The sequence below is a fragment of the Colossoma macropomum genome, unplaced genomic scaffold (assembly GCF_904425465.1).
Source record: "Colossoma macropomum unplaced genomic scaffold, Colossoma_macropomum, whole genome shotgun sequence".
NCBI lineage: Eukaryota > Metazoa > Chordata > Actinopteri > Characiformes > Serrasalmidae > Colossoma > Colossoma macropomum.
The window spans coordinates 12981321-13000288 of NW_023494797.1; the positions used below are offsets into that span (position 1 = coordinate 12981321).

The 18968-nt window shown below is 39.3% G+C and overlaps 1 protein-coding gene across 1 annotated transcript in view; it reads right to left on the minus strand.

Moving 5' to 3' along the window:
- brsk2b (BR serine/threonine kinase 2b) overlaps positions 1–18968 on the minus strand; it is a 216835-nt gene that overhangs the window by 67221 nt on the left and 130646 nt on the right. The window contains exon 3 of the mRNA XM_036584321.1: positions 2679–2764. Coding sequence (XP_036440214.1) covers positions 2679–2764 — 86 coding nt within the window. The remainder of the gene's footprint in view (positions 1–2678; positions 2765–18968) is intronic.

An 18968-nucleotide genomic window follows, 5' to 3' on the forward strand; every position in this document is an offset into this window, starting at 1 on the left:
TAAAGATTGCATTTCATCTTTTTCTCTGTATAATTTGTTAATCCCCCCTTTAGCCTAATCATCAGTGGTCTCACGGTTTCATTAATCGACCTGCCAAGCAAAAATATCCAGCCCACCGCGTCCTGTGGTCGGAAACTAACCACAGATGAAGGACTAGAGGAGTCATTTTTAAGGGCGAGTCTGAGTTGAGCTACGAGTATTTTAAGGGTGAGTCTGAGATGAGTTGCGAGTATTTTAAGGGTGAGTCTGAGATGAGTTGCAAGTCATTTAAGAGTTCAAGTCAAGTTGCAAGCTATTTAGTGTCAAGTCTGTGTTGAATTAAGAGTCATTTGAGAGCAAGTCTGAGTTGAGATGCAAATCATTCACTGGTGAGTCTGAGTCGAGCTGTAAGTCATTTAATAGTAGAATCAAGCTGAAAGTCACTTAAAGGTACATCCAGATCGAGTTGTGAGTCATTTAAGGGTGAGTCCATGTCGAGTGGCAAGTTATTGGAGGGTGAGTCTGAGTTGAATTGCAACTCATTTAAGGGCAAGTCCCAGTTGAGTTGTGAGTCATTTAAGGGTGAATAGAGTCAAGTTGGAAGTCATTTAAGGTCAAGTCCAAAGTCCAAGTTGAGAGATATTTAAGGGATGAGTCTGAGTCGAGTGGCGAGTCATTTAAGGGCAAGTCCCAGTTGAGTTGCAGGTATTTTAAGGGTGAGTCTGAGTTGAGTTGTGAGTCCTAATTGAGTTGCGAGTCATTTAATGGTGAACAGAGTCAAGTTGAAAGCCATTTAAGGTCACATATTTTAATAGTGAGTCTGAGATGAGTTGTGAGTCATTTAAGAGTGAGTCAGAGTCCAGCTGCGAGTCATTTAAGTTCAAGTCTAGCTGCGAGTCTGAGTCCAGTTGCAAAAAGCTCGACATGCGACTCGAGTCTGATGTGCTTGTGTCTTCTTCTCTCTGTCACAGGCAAACATGTACACTGTCCTCATATTCACAAAGAAGTCACACACTGACACACATGCCCCGTCACACACAGCTGCACACAGAAGAGACACACAGACAGACACACACACAGAGGGTCTGATTTATTAGCCGATTAAAGGATTTTCTCATGCGATTACCTGTCAGGGCCGTTTAAATTAGGGATGGATTCCTACTTGATTTGCGAGTGTAGAAGCATTTACAGGCAAACACTTTACGGCTGCATGCACTATCCATCTGTGTCATCAGAATATTAAGAAAACAAATTCCTTGGCAGCTTCCTCGGTCGCGCTTTTATCAATTATTGAAAACTACATTAGGCTCAGCCTCTAGAGCATGGATGGCAGAGGAGGGGGGGGGAGCAGAGAGTGTCCTGCAATATGAGCAGCACAGCCTGTATCATAAAATCCTACATATACACTTGTGGTGAACCATGACTGTTAGTGCTGAGTCCACAGGTTTGGACACAAACGTCTAAATTCGGTCACAAACAGAGAAACAAACATTGCCACGATAATGCTAATTTCTTCTAGTGCCCCTATGGGATTCTAGTTGTATGTTAGCGCTAAGATAACAGCAATCCACGTGAACATTTTTTGGCTGTTCTAGATGAAACCCACACATTTATAGCTTGTGAAAGACACTCCATATGTTTTAATTGAAGATTGTAACATATTAACATATTTTTTAGCTTGTAACAGTTTTACAGTGACTCTTTCTGTAAGGAGTCGCAGCATAGAGCTGCTGCTGTTTTCCATTCCTAACAACTGACTATAATCTGGTCAGACTGTGACTCGTATTCAAAGTCAGTGATGTTCTTCTCACTAAACTGGTCCCACCCACTGTAAATCAAAATGAGATTTGTTGATTCCTCTGCCAGTTCATGATTATGTTAGTAGTTAATCTGATATAAAGGTGAGTCTGAGTTGACTTGTAAGTCTTTTAAGGGTGAATCAAAGTTGAGTTGTGAATCATTTCAGAGTGAGTCTGAGTCGAGATGCGGATCATTTAATGGCAAGTCCGAGTTGAATTGCAAGTCATTTAATAGTAGAGTCAAGCCGAAAGTCATTTAAAGGTACATCCAAATCGAACTGTCATTTAAGGGTGAATCTGGGTCAAGCTGTGAGTTATTTAAGGGTGAGTCTGAGTCCAGTTGCGAGTCATTTAAGGGTGAGTCCATGTCGAGTGGTGAGTCACTTAAGGGCGAGTCTGAATTGAAATGCAACTCATTTAAGAGCGAGTCCGAGTCGAATGGCGAGTCATTTAAGAGCGAGTCCGAGTTGAATGGTGAGTCATTTAAGAGCGAGTCCTAGTCGGGTTGTGAGTCATTAAAGGGTGAACAGAGTCAAGTTGGAAGCCATTTAAGGACAAGTCAGTATTGAGTTGAGAGTTATTTAAGGCCTTCAGTTCAGCTCCTGAAGTCCTAACCAATAGGAGAGATTGCTTCACTGTATCTACCTACATACCATGGAGAAAAAACCCTGACTGGACCATTTTCTGTGGGCATTTTAAGAATGTAACCCTTTTGATTCCAAACAAAGCCTCACAATGAAATAAGAGCTTTACTTTAATACTTTAATACTTGCAACACAACATGCATGATAATTATATTACATGACAAATATGTATTTTTAATTTCACAGACATCAACATCATCAATAAGGAGGCTTCCTAACTGACACACGTGCACACATAAGACACAAGTATACTTACAAATATTTCTTGTTTTCATAGACGTCGTGCAACTTCAATACATGAGGATGTTCTATGAGCTTCAGAATGGCTATTTCCCTCTCCACCTGCAGATAGAGGGAGAGAGAGAGAGAGAGAAACTTTATATCAATACTGATCAGAGTTTGCCTGAGAAAATTGTGGTGCCAGTCAATGTGTCCAGAAATGATTTGGTTTGATGGACAAATGGGTAAAATTCTGGTCATAAACTGGTTTTGATGTTGCGCAAAAACAATTACATTTTTTATCACTTGATGTATCAAGCAAGCCCAAACATCACTGCATATTCTCAAATAAAGAACATGGAAATGTGTTGGCTTATTACATTACTTTTATTGATTTATTTTATTTTTACATTCATTTGTAATGCATGTAGACCTACAGAGCATTGTCCAAACTCATTTCATATCACACATCCAAAACAAAACATGCTTTGCTAACAAAAATATTGCTGACTGATTGTTGACTACATGGCAGTGGTGGAAATACATTTTATTTACTTAAAGCGTCCATATCATAGAAAACTGAAATGTCCTCAAGTTTCTATCTAACATATCATGTACTCCCCAGCTCATACAGTTCATATGGGAACTAAACTGCAAAAACAGCCCATTTAGAATGAACTGTTTTTGCTATGTCACAAATCCCAGCACATTTACATATTTCCACCTATTCAGCTTACAGCAGTTTAGCCCCACCCATACTGAAGCTATAAGGAGTGTATCAGGCCAGACTGCTTTTTGAATGGGTCACAAAACAGGGCCGTTAATTTACATATTTCATTTACATACTTCAGTCTTAAAGGCACAGTAACAAAAATTCTAAGGGATAAAAAGAGGTTGGGAAATGGTCATGTGAAAATGAATTATGGCTATTTTAGGTAAATAAAATCATACAAATGTCTTGAATGGACATAAAAAGAAACAATAAAATACAAAAAAAAATAAACCCTGGTATGGATTACATCAAAGTTAAAAACACTAAATGTTAACATAACCAATCAAATGTTTGCACTCAGCTCATGCTATCACAAAATATCAGACCTAATCTCAGAATCACAGCACACAGACAGACTCCACAATACCGCATTAATGAGAACGCCAACCCTGTAATAATGTCGGATTCCAACATGTTCTGCGTGAAGCAGCGAAGATGCGGTTCACTGATATTATCCTGTCCAGTCATGTCTAATTAGTGCTCCAGCACTTTCATTAAGAGGCTAACACATTAATCAGAGCCTGGCAAAGGATAAATAAACTAAACAGAGAACACATGGGCACAGCCACACACTCATAATGGGGTCTGCGCTCTAAGCTGCACAACTCACACCTTTAAACAGTTCAAACCTTCCAATCAACAATCAACATTTTGGGTAAATGAAGAGAAGTGGTCATCAGTGGAGAATAGATTCAGTATTTGTGGAAATCGTCTACAGTGGTGATACAGACCAAGACGTCCCGACCGGCACGCCCAGCCGCTGGCATGAGTGCATGTTTAGTTCCAAGCTGCACAACTCACACCTTAAAACAGTTCAAACCGTATCCTGGTTAAAGGTTTAAGCTCAGCAAAAAATCTGATTTCCCCTTATTTCAAATACAGAGAGTCAGCCAAGATATTTGGTGTTTAAATGTTGGGTTTGCTTCTTTAGTTTTTGCCTGGAGCTGCGATGCTAATGTAGTTAACAAGTAATGGAAGCTTATACTCAGCTAATTAGCTTCATGCAGACTCTATGCCTAAATCATCACTCACCTGCCTCAGCCATGTATGACTTCTGTTTATCTGTCTATTAAAAAACAGGAATATCATGCTTTAAGCTAGCTGCTGCTACTGTTTGTGTCATAGAGTGCTACAGAACACAAAAGCAAGCCTATTTGGGCTTACTTAGCAACTTAGCATAGTTTAAAGCATTCAGTCTGATGCTAATGCTAACTGATAAGGTATAAGCTTTCTTTACTTGAAAGCTACATTAGCCTTGTAGCTCCAGCGCAAAACTAAAGAAACACACTTTAGTCACCAACATTAGCCAATCAACATTTTGGGTAAACGAAGATCAGTGGTCATCAGTGGGGAGCAGATTCAGTATTTGTGGAAAACATCACTACAGACCATGACGCCCTGACCAACACACCCCCTTGCTGGCATGTGTGCGTGTTTAGCTTTTTGCCTGCTAGGTTATTGTTAGTGAGCTGTTTCAACATCTGCAGCTAACATGGCTAATCTAGCATTTTGGTTATAGTTATTTTCACCTGTCCATTGATTTGTGACTCTATGTTAGCTGACATTATTGTACTCTGATAGCTGTGAAGGTGTTTTTCCACAAATCATTTATATCCTTTATTTAGCAACAGTTCTGGACACATCCTCGTATTCCAATCTTGGCAACTATGACAAAGATAAAGTGAGAGACCTTTCTGTGGTGAGCTGAAGTGATACGAATGCCTGTATTTCTGAGGTTAGTCACTGTTCATAAGGCAATACCTGAACGTGTTTTACTCAGCGTTTATGCACTTCGTTTTTTTGTGAAAAGGACATATTGCTTTAAGAGGAAATGCATTAGTGTTAGTTAGTCTGAATTGAGCATTGTAGTATAATCAAGCAGGAAATTTCAGCATTTTTCTCCTTTTTTCCCTCAAGCTGGTAAATCCTGAAGTAAAACTGCCAACGAACACATTGTTCCAAAGAAGATCATTGAAGTTAAGTGCTCATCAGTGGGATAAAGGTCCAGTAATGCGAATATGTTGGTATCATCTGCTGTATCACATTAAGGAGCTCAAACTGGTCTTGTAAAATCCGTCTCCCACTGTTCCAATTGCTGAGCGAACACCAGAAGTAATTGGGCTTCATTATCAGTGGGAATATGGCTGCAGCTAATCAGGATAATCCCGTACTAATGAAAGTGACTGTACAGGGCCTGATACTGTATCACTCTTATTACTGTACACCTGCTCGGAATCACCCAGCGGAAAAAGCGATGAAGGGAGCTTCCAGCATTCATCTCTGCTCGACTGACTAACCATGTTTACTGTAAAAGTCAATGCCTGTCATACAGGGAGAGGAAAGGCTTCAAAAAGGCTATCATTTATTGAACGCTAAGAAGTTGGGAGTTATTCCTCTGTTTTGCCATGCGATTCAGATATAATTACATGAATCACATAGCCCATTACATAGTTATTACACCATGAATTACATTTCGTCGCTGTTGGAACAAAACCCTGTATCTGAAGAAGGAAAATCATTCTTAACTGTCAATGTAAGTTAATGTAACAATATTTTATTCTAAGCCTATTGTGACTGTTTACGTTGGTCAGGAAATTTGGAAACAATGTAAAGGACAGCAGATATTCTCAAATTATGTAGAAACAAGAAACACAACTACAATGGAGATGCAAGGTTGATAAATTCTGTTTCGACAGGTTTGAGCTTGCACTTCTTATTTTTTCTGCTTGTTTGGATATGAAGCATTGACAAAACAACACAAAAAGGATGGCTTTTCTTCCCACAAAAAGGTACAGAACAGCAGCAGACAACACTGCAGACAACAGACAATAAATACAACAGACACAGACAAACTATACAAACACTACACACAAAAACATCTTCTCTATATATACAATAACTACAACTATACAACCATTGAGCACAGGACAGTAGAGAAAACAGACCAGCTGTTGGTCCACAGCAGCAATAATAGTTGTGCAAGTACTTTTTATCAAATTCAAATCATAGAAAATAGGGTGACACTTTATTTCCACTTTAGATGCTTTGTAGATACTTAAATTACATTCAAGTTACATACAATTATATATCTACTATGTTGACTGTAATGTTCTTTAACTCTAAACCTGCTCTAATCCTAACCCTAACCCAGAATCAACTCTCAACAGATAGTTTGTTAACAATTTGAACATCTGTAGACAGTCTATAGGGGATGATAGTGGACTGTCCAAATAAAGAGAAGCCAAAAATACATACAAACACAAATGTGGTATCTATTGCATCTATATCTAATCTGCAGTCCTGACAATTCTTTACTTTGTGTGAAAATTTCATGATGAATGGACCAATAAAAATGCACCAAAATTCCTCAGAAAAAATCTCTTTCCATTGACTTACATTAAAAGTAAAGAACGTTTTTGCCCTCCCCTGTAAAGATACTACTTTTTTGGGAGGGCAGCAAATATATATAGGGTTAAAGTGGAAGGACAAGAAACTGCATTTGGTGCTTCTCTATGCCTGTAAGAGAGCAGAAAGGTGACGAGCAGACAGAGACAACTTCATCAACACACTCTGATTTCTGCTGAAGGTGAGTGACAGGCTCCTGTAGGACAGCTCCTCCTTTTCTAAATCAATACACCCTGCAGGCTAAAGGACGATAAGGCTGCAGCATCAGTGGCACCAGATTCGCATCGGAGAGAGTGTGTGGCCCCCAGACATGCTCATCACACACACATACACTCACTGCCCACTTATTCAGAAGCTCCTAGATTCTACTTTCACTAACTGGCCACCTTTTCCATCTACGGCTGCTGCACAGCTTGCACAATCTGCAAAAATATACTGACAATCCTAAGACATAAATAGTGTAAGTCAGGTAAGTGTGTTAACACTGTATTTGAATGCTGCTACGCCTGTACCAAAATGGCATAACACAATTGCACATGACTGACCGTGCTAAACAGCTAGTGGTCTGTTAATTTTGATTTGAACCATGATATTTAAACCTATTTTCTTAAATTTTCTTTTACACATTCAAAATGTCAGTTTAGCCCATTTGTCCTATTAAAGTGAGTGTTTTGTTCGGAGAATCCAGCGAAGGCTTCTTAGGCTGTTTTCACAACTAGTTTGCTTTCTAAAGCCCAAACCAGTGTCTGATTTTTAGTGACATTTTATCTCTTTCTTTTGGTTTGGTTGGTTTCACATTGCAATGGATAAAGCGCAGCAAATTACACATGTGAGTGGCCAGTGATTGGTTAGATTGGTGGGCAAACAAGCACTCAGTTGCTTTTACACAAGAAGCCTTTCTATAACCTATCACTGAATAAAATCCAGGTGCATCCCTCACTTACATTATTGATATAAATGTATTATCCTATCTGTAATTTGTATTAAAGTAGAGATGCATAACATACATAAATTACAATCAAAGCAGTGAACACTGAGAAATCATGTGATTAATGAAGAAGAGCAGATGAAATGGCTGAAATAGCCACATTTTTGTGTTGGCAGTAAAGAGTTAAAAAAAATAAAGAGAAAAAAATGTTCTGTATATTGAGACTCATATAGAGGCTAATAGAAAGCACTGGAAATGTGCCAGTGTTTCATGTGTTAATTAAGCTTGAGCGTAAGTTTCAGATTAAACAAAAAGGCTTATAAAAAAATCAGACAAACAATTTGGCTGTAAAGAAACTGAAATTAGATCAGAAATTAGTTAGTGTTACTGCTGTAGTCAGAAACTGACTATTGATGAAAAGCTAGAGGTTGTTAATGCTAATCGTGCATAAACACCTGCAAAGCAGACCTACAAGGTGTTTCTGATAAAGCGGCCACTGTGTGTAGTACCACTGTTTGTTCTATTTTCATCCCCACATCAAAGAGACATTAGAGGTACAACAAAATGTTGGCAAAAATGGCACTTTACATTTTTTGGCCGAAAAAGAGAAAAAACAAAACATAAAAATCCCTACAATGAATGTGCAATATCTAAGACTTTACCAATAAGTGTAAATATAATGAGATAATGAAGTGAGACACAATGAGTAAAACACCACAAAGTGCAGATGCGTTAAAACAGCTTGAGCAGCAGCAGATAAACAGTGAAAATGTCGGCCATGTGGAACCATTTCACATAATCACTGTTCATGTTGAGTATCAAGAGGAGGTACAACAACCAAGAACTTCTCCACTGCTGGCTTAAAACCACTTGAAAGCATGACATCCTGCTCAATATGCAGAATACAGCAAAACAAGAAGCATGGTTTCCATCTGTAGCCTCAGTTTTTGAAATGATGAAAAAAAATCACAAACAACAGAGCCAAAGTGCAGAGAATAACAAAAATTACTTTATTACCTTGAATGATCCACCATTCTCTGTTGTCGAGGACGTTGGTTTATGTGGCAGATACTGTAGCCCCTGTACTGTAATCATTTTAGTAAGTTTATTTTATTTAAACTGTTTACTGTTAAATTTGTTCACCCAGTTTGTCTTGAATTCTGGTTTTCTGCAGAGACTTTTCATTTTGGTGCATCACTAACACTTATAAGCAAAATGTAAACACAAACCTCCATTTGACTGACACACACACACACATATACACCTACAAGCTCCAACAAGCAGAGACCAAACCACTGAGACAAACTAAGAGAGAGGGAGAAAAAAAACTGTCATTTCATTACCATCAAAGTCCCAATTCTTCAAAGGTCTGTCACCCGGACCTCTGTGACAGAGCAAGAGAAAAAACGCTAAATAAATAATGAAACGTTTCCCTCTTTAATCTCCACCCGGCTTCTGCTTTATCAAGCTCTCAGTCACGGCAACTTTCGCTCCACATTTGTCTCCCTGCCTTCACTTTCTCCTCCTTCTGCAGGTGGCTTTGAGCTACAACAGCTTTAGAAAACTACAGAGGGAGAGAGATGGGGTGTATGAAACGTCCCTCCATGTTTTCTCCAACGTCCTGCACCAACAAGGCCTCAGAGAGTCACCATAATAATCATAATCACTCTGAGCTTGTTTCTAATACTGGCAGGCTCTTTGATTATTCTGGACACTTTTGGGCAAAAAGGGAGAGCCAAATACAAGCCCACCCACCTTGCCCCCAACACATACAAACACATCTACCTTACACTTCACTAGACCACTCTGAAGTGGACATTTGAAATGCAAATTCCTCATTTTAAAATTCCTTAACCCCTAAAGCAGGTTCAAGCTTCTGTTACACAGCTCTGTAACTTAAGAATAACTCAGACAGTTTGCATTATAGTCCATGTACTGAATAACATGCCTTAAGGTTTTAAGGCTGACTACTAAGTCAGGTAACACTTTATTTTGAGTAGTTCTTTGTAGATAATTAATAAACCCTTAACAGATTATCAGTAAAACATCAACAACATATCAGTGAAGCAGCAGTAGTGAAGCATCTGAATGCATTGAAGTGAATATCTTGTAGATGTTCTGTTGATACATTACTTACATTAAGTAGATGGATTGTTAATATGTTACTTCCATTACACAAAACCCAACTTTACCAACCTTACCCAAAACCAAACCCTAACCCTGGCCCTAATCCTAACCTTAACCTTAACCTCAAACCAAAACCTAATCCCAACCCTCATATGTTTGACATTTTACCGAGAGTCCATCTAATTCATCTAATAGGACCACTCAAGTGTCACCCTAAGTCACTATACAGTATTACTTAAGTGATACTTAAGTTATAGAACTATATTATAGTCTATTCATTCTAAAAAGGAAATTTGTCCTAACTACGCCCAGTCTTGTGACAGAGGGGGGTTAAGTGTCTTGCCCAAGGGCAAAACCAGGAATAGTGGGTCAGTCCTTGAATTCAAACCCATGACCTTCTGGTTACTATTTCATCTCTCCTACCCATAGGATACCAGTCTCCGTGGCCCAGTAGTAGGAATTGCCTCGCCTTGCAAACTTATAGAACCTACTTTAGGCAGTTTGTCAGTGAAATTACGTGAGCATCTCAAGCAAAAAGATTCTACATGCAAAATCTTACATTGAGCTCTCCTTTGTGTTTTCACTGTTTATGTTTGTTTAATTGCTAAATACATCACAAATCTTTGGAAACAAACTTGGTCATAAGGTGATGCAAACTGCAAATTTCTAGAATGACTTATGGATATTATAAGGATTTAAACTCTGGGCTTCTCTAGTTATTAATCTTAAGGCTTATTACCCAATAACTACTCTTTAAAATATGTAGTGAGGAACTGAAGACAACACCTACAAAATTGAGTTTAAGTGGTTTATATCCACACAGAGCTGTAAGATATAGATACAATACCAGATGGTGATTATATTATGACAGATTGCTATTATGTCATCCCTATCAAATACATTACAGTACTGATTAAAGACTTGTATTATTTTGACCCAACTTCTTTGTGAATGTCTTCATCTACACACATCTGTGATTGGTCATTATGCTCACAGCACATTCAGTAATCTCCATATTGAAAATTTCTATGATATCAGTAGCATGAAGCCTGACACTGTGATAATGATTAACATATGATATGCCATGCAGCCCTATTTCACTACCAATTACTGAGATGGATCGCAGTCATGAAAGACTAACAGGATGGATTCTCAGATGCTTTTCTGGACAGTCAGATGGACGGACTGCAGAGGCAGTTTCTGGCTCCTGTGAGGACTCCTCTGCAGCGTGATGGTGCTGTGCGGTGCCAAAATTAGCACTCAGAACATCCTGACCTTTTCCAAACGAATGAATAACACAGGACAGAATAAGGAGTAACGATGGACTTCCGTACAAATCAAATGTCTGTGTGTGTGTATGTGTGTGTGTAGGAGCAGCATGCGAGCTTGATTCAACTCTAAAACCATGTGAAAACTAATTTATCCCCCCCAAAATGTTGTTTATTCATTAATTTATTTTTAATGTAAACCGTAGCACGACACTAATATTCCCACATGGGAGCATAACTGACAATGTTGGGTGAATTAATATCCTATATTAAACCACATTTATTGTACCTAGCATAGTTTAGTATTTGGACATTTAGACATTTAGACATTTATAATCCAAAATTAAAATTTTTAATTCTCTCTCTAATGGGAAGCCTATGCAAAAACTAAAGGCAGAGTGATGTGCGGAAATGTACTGGTCCTGGTTAAAATACGTGCAGTGTAGTGAACATACAACAATCTCTGGATACTCTTCCTTGGAAGTCCAGCAAAGAGGGCATACAGTAACCTAACCACAAGGCCACAAATGCATGAACGAGGATTCTGAAGATGACTGCAATAAACAATTATTGCTTGTGGTTAATAAGCAATGTAGTTGAGGAATTCAACAGATTTTTCTAAATTTCTGCATAATTAAATGGCTGAGATGTAAACAAAATCTATCACAAAGTCATTCAGAGTGGTTTAATGTGAATGTTCTGTTCTGAAGCCAGAACTGTTCACAGTGGGGAGTCATTGGAACCAGACATTCGACTCTAAAAGCTCAACCATGAAAAGTTATTATATGACACACTTGATGCCTGAGACATTGTTTTATAGTGGTTTTATAATAAGGTTTTGGCCTGAATTTCCAAAATCCTTCCATGGTGGAGAGGTACATGCAGCACATTACAAGACAAGAAAAACTTTGTTTTTTTCAGATTTATCACCATTTTATCATAAATCAACATTACACATAATGTTATGTGGGTTCACTGGTCATTTAGGATAGTAAATAAAAGGCCAATATTTGTGTTGTAGACATTGTGACCACTGATTCCTATCACCACCACTGTAAAGACATCACTATGTTCTTAAGTTTCTCTACAGTGGAGCATTTTCATCAAACTATTTTGAATGACTATCACAATAACTGAATTCGAAATTGGTGAAATTCCCCTTTAACAGTGTTCTATAGTTGCCAAGCATACAGAATTCAACTGATGAGTGTGGTCAGGTATGTATTAGGTAAATATTTTACAACAGCCTTCAATGTGGATCAGATTTTAGAACCAGAACTGTCTGTTTAATAAAACTACTACTAACGACATTAAAAACATGTACAATTATCTGCATGACATCTGCTGCCATCACTTACACTTATAACGAACCAGTGAAGCACAGAGCAGAACAAACATCGCACACACACACACAGATAAGCGTCCCATAATGTGGACAAACAGGCGCGGCGGCTCTGCATCTCTCTCATTATGAAAGAGTGGAGGTTTTCACCTCAGTGCCCTTCCTCATTGGCTTCCCATGTTTAATAATTATCACCAGCGCAATAGCGCCTTTTCAAGCTCACAAAAGTGATTATGGAGTGATTCATTTCCCCGGAGAGGAAGTTTCAGCCTCCCCAAAGCCGCGGTTTACCATAAAATTACAAGGTCAAATGACTGCAAGGCACCCACAGAAACGCGAGCGCTGGTAATTTGATTTGAACTGATGACACGCATGGGCTGCACTTCGCAACGTATTCCATTTCTCTACCGGCTTTAACTGGAGAAAATGAACAATGAATTACTAATCCCAGTTACTGAGAGAGTGTGAGTGTAGGGGGATCATTAATGAGAAGCCCAATCTACAGCATCTCATCTAACCCAGTACTGAATAAACATCTTTCATCTCTTTTCTTATTTAATTGATTAACAATATTATGTTAGGGTAGTGTGTGATTTCAGGCTGCAGATGGTGAGTTAATATAGGTAATAAAAAGACACTTGTAGAGATGGAAGGATGAATGAAGGCACAGAGAGGGGCTGAAACACAGCTAAGGGGGGAGAGTGTAGAAGGGGGCTTCTTTAAACATGTCCAATAAGAACACTGTTTGCATTTTAATTATGAATGCAACTTACAGCTCTGTAACTGCTGGTACAGTATGTGTTCATATGTGCCTCCCTCTGTAATTACAGTCTTTGACCACTTTATTATGTTGTATCTACACTCACTGTCCATTTTACCAGGTCTGCTTAATAAACAATTTCACTTTCATGTTTTAGGTCATGTTCTCTTACTACAACATCCAGCATGTATTACACATATACATCACACGATGGCCAGGAATCCCTGTAATGTCACCCAATTATAACTGCTAGCCTAGCAACTGACCTATACGCTAATGAATACAACCAAGCCAGCTTTGGTTTAACTCAAACTGAGGTCTCTAGACAGCGAGGTACCTCGCTAACTATAGATTTCGCTTGTCCTCATATGACATGTCATTTCTATCATTTGAGTAATAAAACGACAGAAAAAAACAGCTCATCCCCAAAAATCGACCCCAGAGTTGCTGCAATTTGTCAAAAAGTCCTCCTACCTTCAAGATACACCATCAGAGGGGGGGTTCCTTCTCCTTAAACAGAAAATCTTTGTCTAGAGACCACTGTGGTGCCACTGTAGGTATGTGAGTAAGCAGGGTTACAACTGATGTAGCAATATTTAAACTTTTCACTTTGTCTTGAACCTTTAACCCCTTAAAATCCCAGGCTTATTACATACTAAGGCTTATTATTGAGTAACTACAGGGACTTTAATGCAAACTACCTGAGCTATTCTTAGGTTATGGAAATGGGTAATAATACTTTGGACCCACCAGTGGGTCCTGTCCATTTAAGGGTTAATCTCTGTCCACGCTTCTCCTCTGTCCAAAGCACAAGCTTCCTCACAAGTGGTCTCATAACACCCACCTTTCCAGTCAAAGGCAGAGTGAAAGCAGAGATGCCAAAGGAAACAAAAGGAGGAGAGCAGAAAGAGCATTTGGGTCCTGCTCCTTTAATAAAGATGGAGTCTGTTCTGCTCCTGCAATGCTCTGGGGAGCTACGCTGGCTTTGTAGCTAATTAACTCCAACACATGTGGAAGCAGACACTCGAGCATGGTGGGGCTGGTGGGGGTTAAACCGGCAGACCTTAACGCATCAGCGAGAAACCTGGGGGGTGCGCTGAGAGCCATATCACAGCTCAGCTAATACCTCCAGAGACGTCACGCACACTGTATACGCAATCAGTGGAGATTAAACACCACTGCTCTCCCATGGCAATAGCCCAATTCATCTACACGGCTCGCTAACAGCTGTGTCTAAAAATCAGACACAATCAGGTGTGCCCAAGGCTTCTAGTGACAGCGCAACAAATGACTGCATTACTGAGACCATGGAAATAGAGCCGAGGAGAGGGAAGGGGTGGACGCTTCTTTAACAGATATGGATTTTTCAAGTGTCAAAGCAAAACACTGCACATGGATCTTGTATTGATGGACTGATAGCCGGTAAAGTGATAACGCAACTCTTCATAGCCCTTGCTCCATTACACCCATTACAAGAATATCAATTCAGCCTCAATATCCCATTGGGTACATACATTTGAGATAGAGGTGGGCAATAGAGCATTAGTTTATCGTTATGGAGATGATAATATGCTTTTCTGAGCATATCATGGATACCATCCATATTAAAGAACACTGACCATCTGCGTGTTTCAATAAAAAAGAGGGCATATTAGGCCTGTTTAATCGGATTCAGTGCTGCACAGTTTGTGAAGAGTTTGGACAGCTGTCTTTAAATGCAGCACTACTAGTGCATTGTGTCAAAATATTACATCATGAAAATGTCTTTAAGTATCATGATATGATATTTTTGCCATACTGTCCAACCCTAATATGAGGGATAACCCTTATACAGCATTTACATTTTGGCACTTGAAAAAAGCTTTGCTCTATGCCGTACAGTGGTACATGACTGAAGGCAGTATGCTGGCACATGTACACTGCCATTGTGATAGCATTCCTGGAATAGCTGTGGCATTCCTGTCCATGTCCAGCACAATGGCCACTCTTTTATAAGTTTCCCTGAATACACACGTTTCTAATGGCCTATTTGTTAAAGCTGGGCTTTCTTGTACATCAACAGGTACAGTATCCTTGTTTCTGAAAAAAAAAAAACATCTGGTTTATTCCACTACTGCAACTAATGGGAAGATGCAGAACTTGGGAAAACTGAACTTTTGAGGGAACGTTCCACTGACCGCTGCGGTATGCTGCTGTTGCTGCTGGCAGTGACAGAATTTTCCGCTGCTGCTCCACCGAAAAACATTACCGTTGACTGTCTACCATCTTTGGCGATAACAAAGACATACTGAAACTGATAATATCTCTCACTCGGAAAGAAGCGGAGAAGCTCTGTGGGGAGAGTGGATTCCACACTTTCAATCTGTCATCTGCGTAGAACAGAGGATATTTTTTTATGTTTTAAAATTTAAGTTACTGCATTTGGTCTTCTTTTGCCCAGAAAAAAACATCCTTTACATTCTGAAGAGCCCAACTGATATTAGTTGGCCGTTAATATCAGCCGATATAGATGATTTGGTAACACTTTATTTGGATAGTCCACTTTAGATGATTTGTAGATACTTCATTTTCAAGTTAAATTTAACTAAACATTTACTAAATTGACTGTAATGCTCTTTAACTCCAATTCTGGCTCTAATCCTAATCCTAACCTTAACCTCAACCCAAAACCTACACCCAACCAGGATGACCTGGTCTTAATCCTGGTCCAAATCCTAACCCTAACCCCACCACTGTTTAGAATCAACTGAGTTTCAACAGAAAGTTTGTTAACAATTTGAACATCTGTAGATAATCTATAGGGGACTATATGAACTATCCAAAAAAGTGAGACTGATGATTTTATAGTTTTTTTTTGTATCTGCTAAAACATTGTTGATAATGCACTGACAATTAGCTACCTTTTCATTGCTGCACCACTGGGATTCAAACTGAATGTTCTGATGACAGGCCACAAACATCCAAACCATACCACTAGAGTACCACCAGAATGTTAATCCCATTATAACAGACAAAAACTTGATAAAACTAAGAAGCAAACTGATAAAAAATAAGACAAATTTAACAGAAACGAAAACCACAAAGACTTTTCAGTATCTCCACCCCAGTGCTACAATTTTTATATTTTTTATATTTTTTCTGTTAATTAGACATATATATCGGTATGAGTATATATCTAAAATGTTTAATACATTGGATATGTTTTTCAGTGATATTGAAATAAATGGAAAAGAATTCAGAAGTGATACTCAAACCCATCATTATAGAATGTAAATCGAAGGAAAATGTAACAGGTGTAATCTGTCATTAAATATGTGCTAACATAAATACATCTAAATACTATAGCAAAACGACAGTAAAAACTGGTTAATGGGTATCGCAGGTAGAATCTGCACCACCCAGCAGACTTTAACATCCACCACTACAAGCACTCGCTGTCAACAAACACCTGGTAAACCAGCAATGCTGACATCCAACAGATCTCAGCCTGCGATTTCAGCCTACAGTTTGTACAAGCAAAACGTTCACAGTTCAATCCTGTCAGTCTCACTCCGTCCTCATGTCTGGGCCTGGAAGATAACCACATCTTTCCTCTGCAAACACACCCGTGTTTCTTGACCCATACTATTGGCTGTATTTGGTCTCGCAATTCAGTGCTCTCTTAAACCCTCAATAAGGGCAATGGGGGAGCAAGAAATAAAAACAGAATCCTCACCAAGGGCAAATGAACAAATCATGACTTGAATATTTATGACTAAAGGCTTGAATTTCCCTCCTAAATTAAAAAAGCCATATTAGGGGGCGTGTGATTAGCATGTTCGCCATATATATGAGAAATTGGATTTGGAAGTAGAGCGAGATGAGGTGAGGTGGGCCTTGGGCGATTGGGCTGGAGGACCTTTGAAGGAGAAATGTTCACCTATGAAAAGAAAAAAAAAACATCAACAGCTCCAGGGATCTGCTGCGCTAAGACACAGGAACATCACACATGGCCTCCACTCACTCTGTGGATCCACTCACTCTGTGGATACATAAAGCACAACTGAGCTGCAGTGCTCTGTAAATGATGCATATATTACATCTTATAGGCCAATGTCAAAACTGATGATAGAGGCTGTCATGAATTCAAATTTATTCATGAAAATTTGCATAGCAATATCGAGTGCTTTAAAGTAATTTCTTTCATTAAGTGGCAAACCTGAACAGATGATTACTGTTTATACTATTTGTCCTCTACAAATTAGTTTCTTTGAACTCAGCTTGGAATAAATAAATAGGAGTTTAAAGGTCCAACTCAGTATATAAAGAAATACAACTGGTCAAATGAGCGTTCTTTATACACAGAGTCTGTGAAATTCAAAACTGTTCATAAACAGATCAACAAAGAATGGTCATTTTGTGGGGTCAAACTAATTCCAGTCTTTGACCATCCCCTTTTCCTCTAGAGACAGCTTCATGAAAATTCAACCAAGAGTAACTTCATCTGAGTTCAGTTTATTAAGAACATCTATCAATCTCACTGCACCATTCTCAATCTCACTGCACCATTCTCGTTCTCCCTGCACCATTCTCAATCTCACTGCACCATTTTCAATCTCACTGCACCATTCTCATTCTCACTGCACCATTCTCAATCTCACTGCACCATTCTCAATCTCACTGCACCAATCTCATACTCACTGTACCTTTCTCATTCTCGAAGCAGCATTCTCAATCTCACTGCACCATTCTCAATATCACTGCACCATTCTCATCCTCACTGTACCATTCTCAGTCTCACTGCACCATTCTCAGTCTCACTGCACCATCACTGCACCATTCTCAATCTCACTGAACCAATCTCAAACTCACTGCAATAGTCTCAATCCCACAGTCCCATTCTCAATCTCACCAAACCATTCTCAATCTGACTGCACTATTCTGATCCTCACTGTACCACTCTCATTCTCACTGCACCACTCTCAATATCACTGCACCACTCTCAATCTCACTGCACCATTTTCAATCTCACTGCGCCAATCTCAATATCACTGCACCACTCTCAATCTCACTGCTCCATTCTCAATTGCACTGTGCCATTCTCAGTTTCACTGCACCATTCTTATTCTCACTGCATCGTTCTCAATCTCACTGTATCCTTCTCAATCTCACTGCACCATTCTTATTCTCACTGTACTAATCTCAGTGTCACTGACACTGGCATATGTCAAATATTATGACTGGCAAAAATGAATGACTAAATAAATAATAAAAAACCACATCGCGCCACATGGATCCACCCAGTCTGATCTGAATCCTGGCATAGAGATTTCCGATGAGAGCCGATGGGCAGTTCTACCGTGTCCTTGCTGGTAAAGTAATTATCATCTATCTATCCATCTGCATCATTTAACTGTGGTGAGGTCCCTTGATCCCGTCCACGAGGGGGGTCTAAGAGAGCCTCCCATGCTGCAGGGAAATCGATGGTTAAACAGCTTTGTGCTGCTCTGTCGCTCGCTGAGCATTGCGTTGTGTGATCGATAGCAAATCTACTGCACTTGAGCCACTGCCGCCTGCTTCATTCTAACACATTTACGTCATTAAGGAATATGCGGTGCTGCAAATGTACTGTTCCAAACACCTCTCTAGTCTTGCGGCTAACCTGCTGTGATTGTAGCCCACCCTGCACTGCACGGTAATTTAACACTGATCTCTCAATATACTTTCATCTGAATGAAGTTTAATA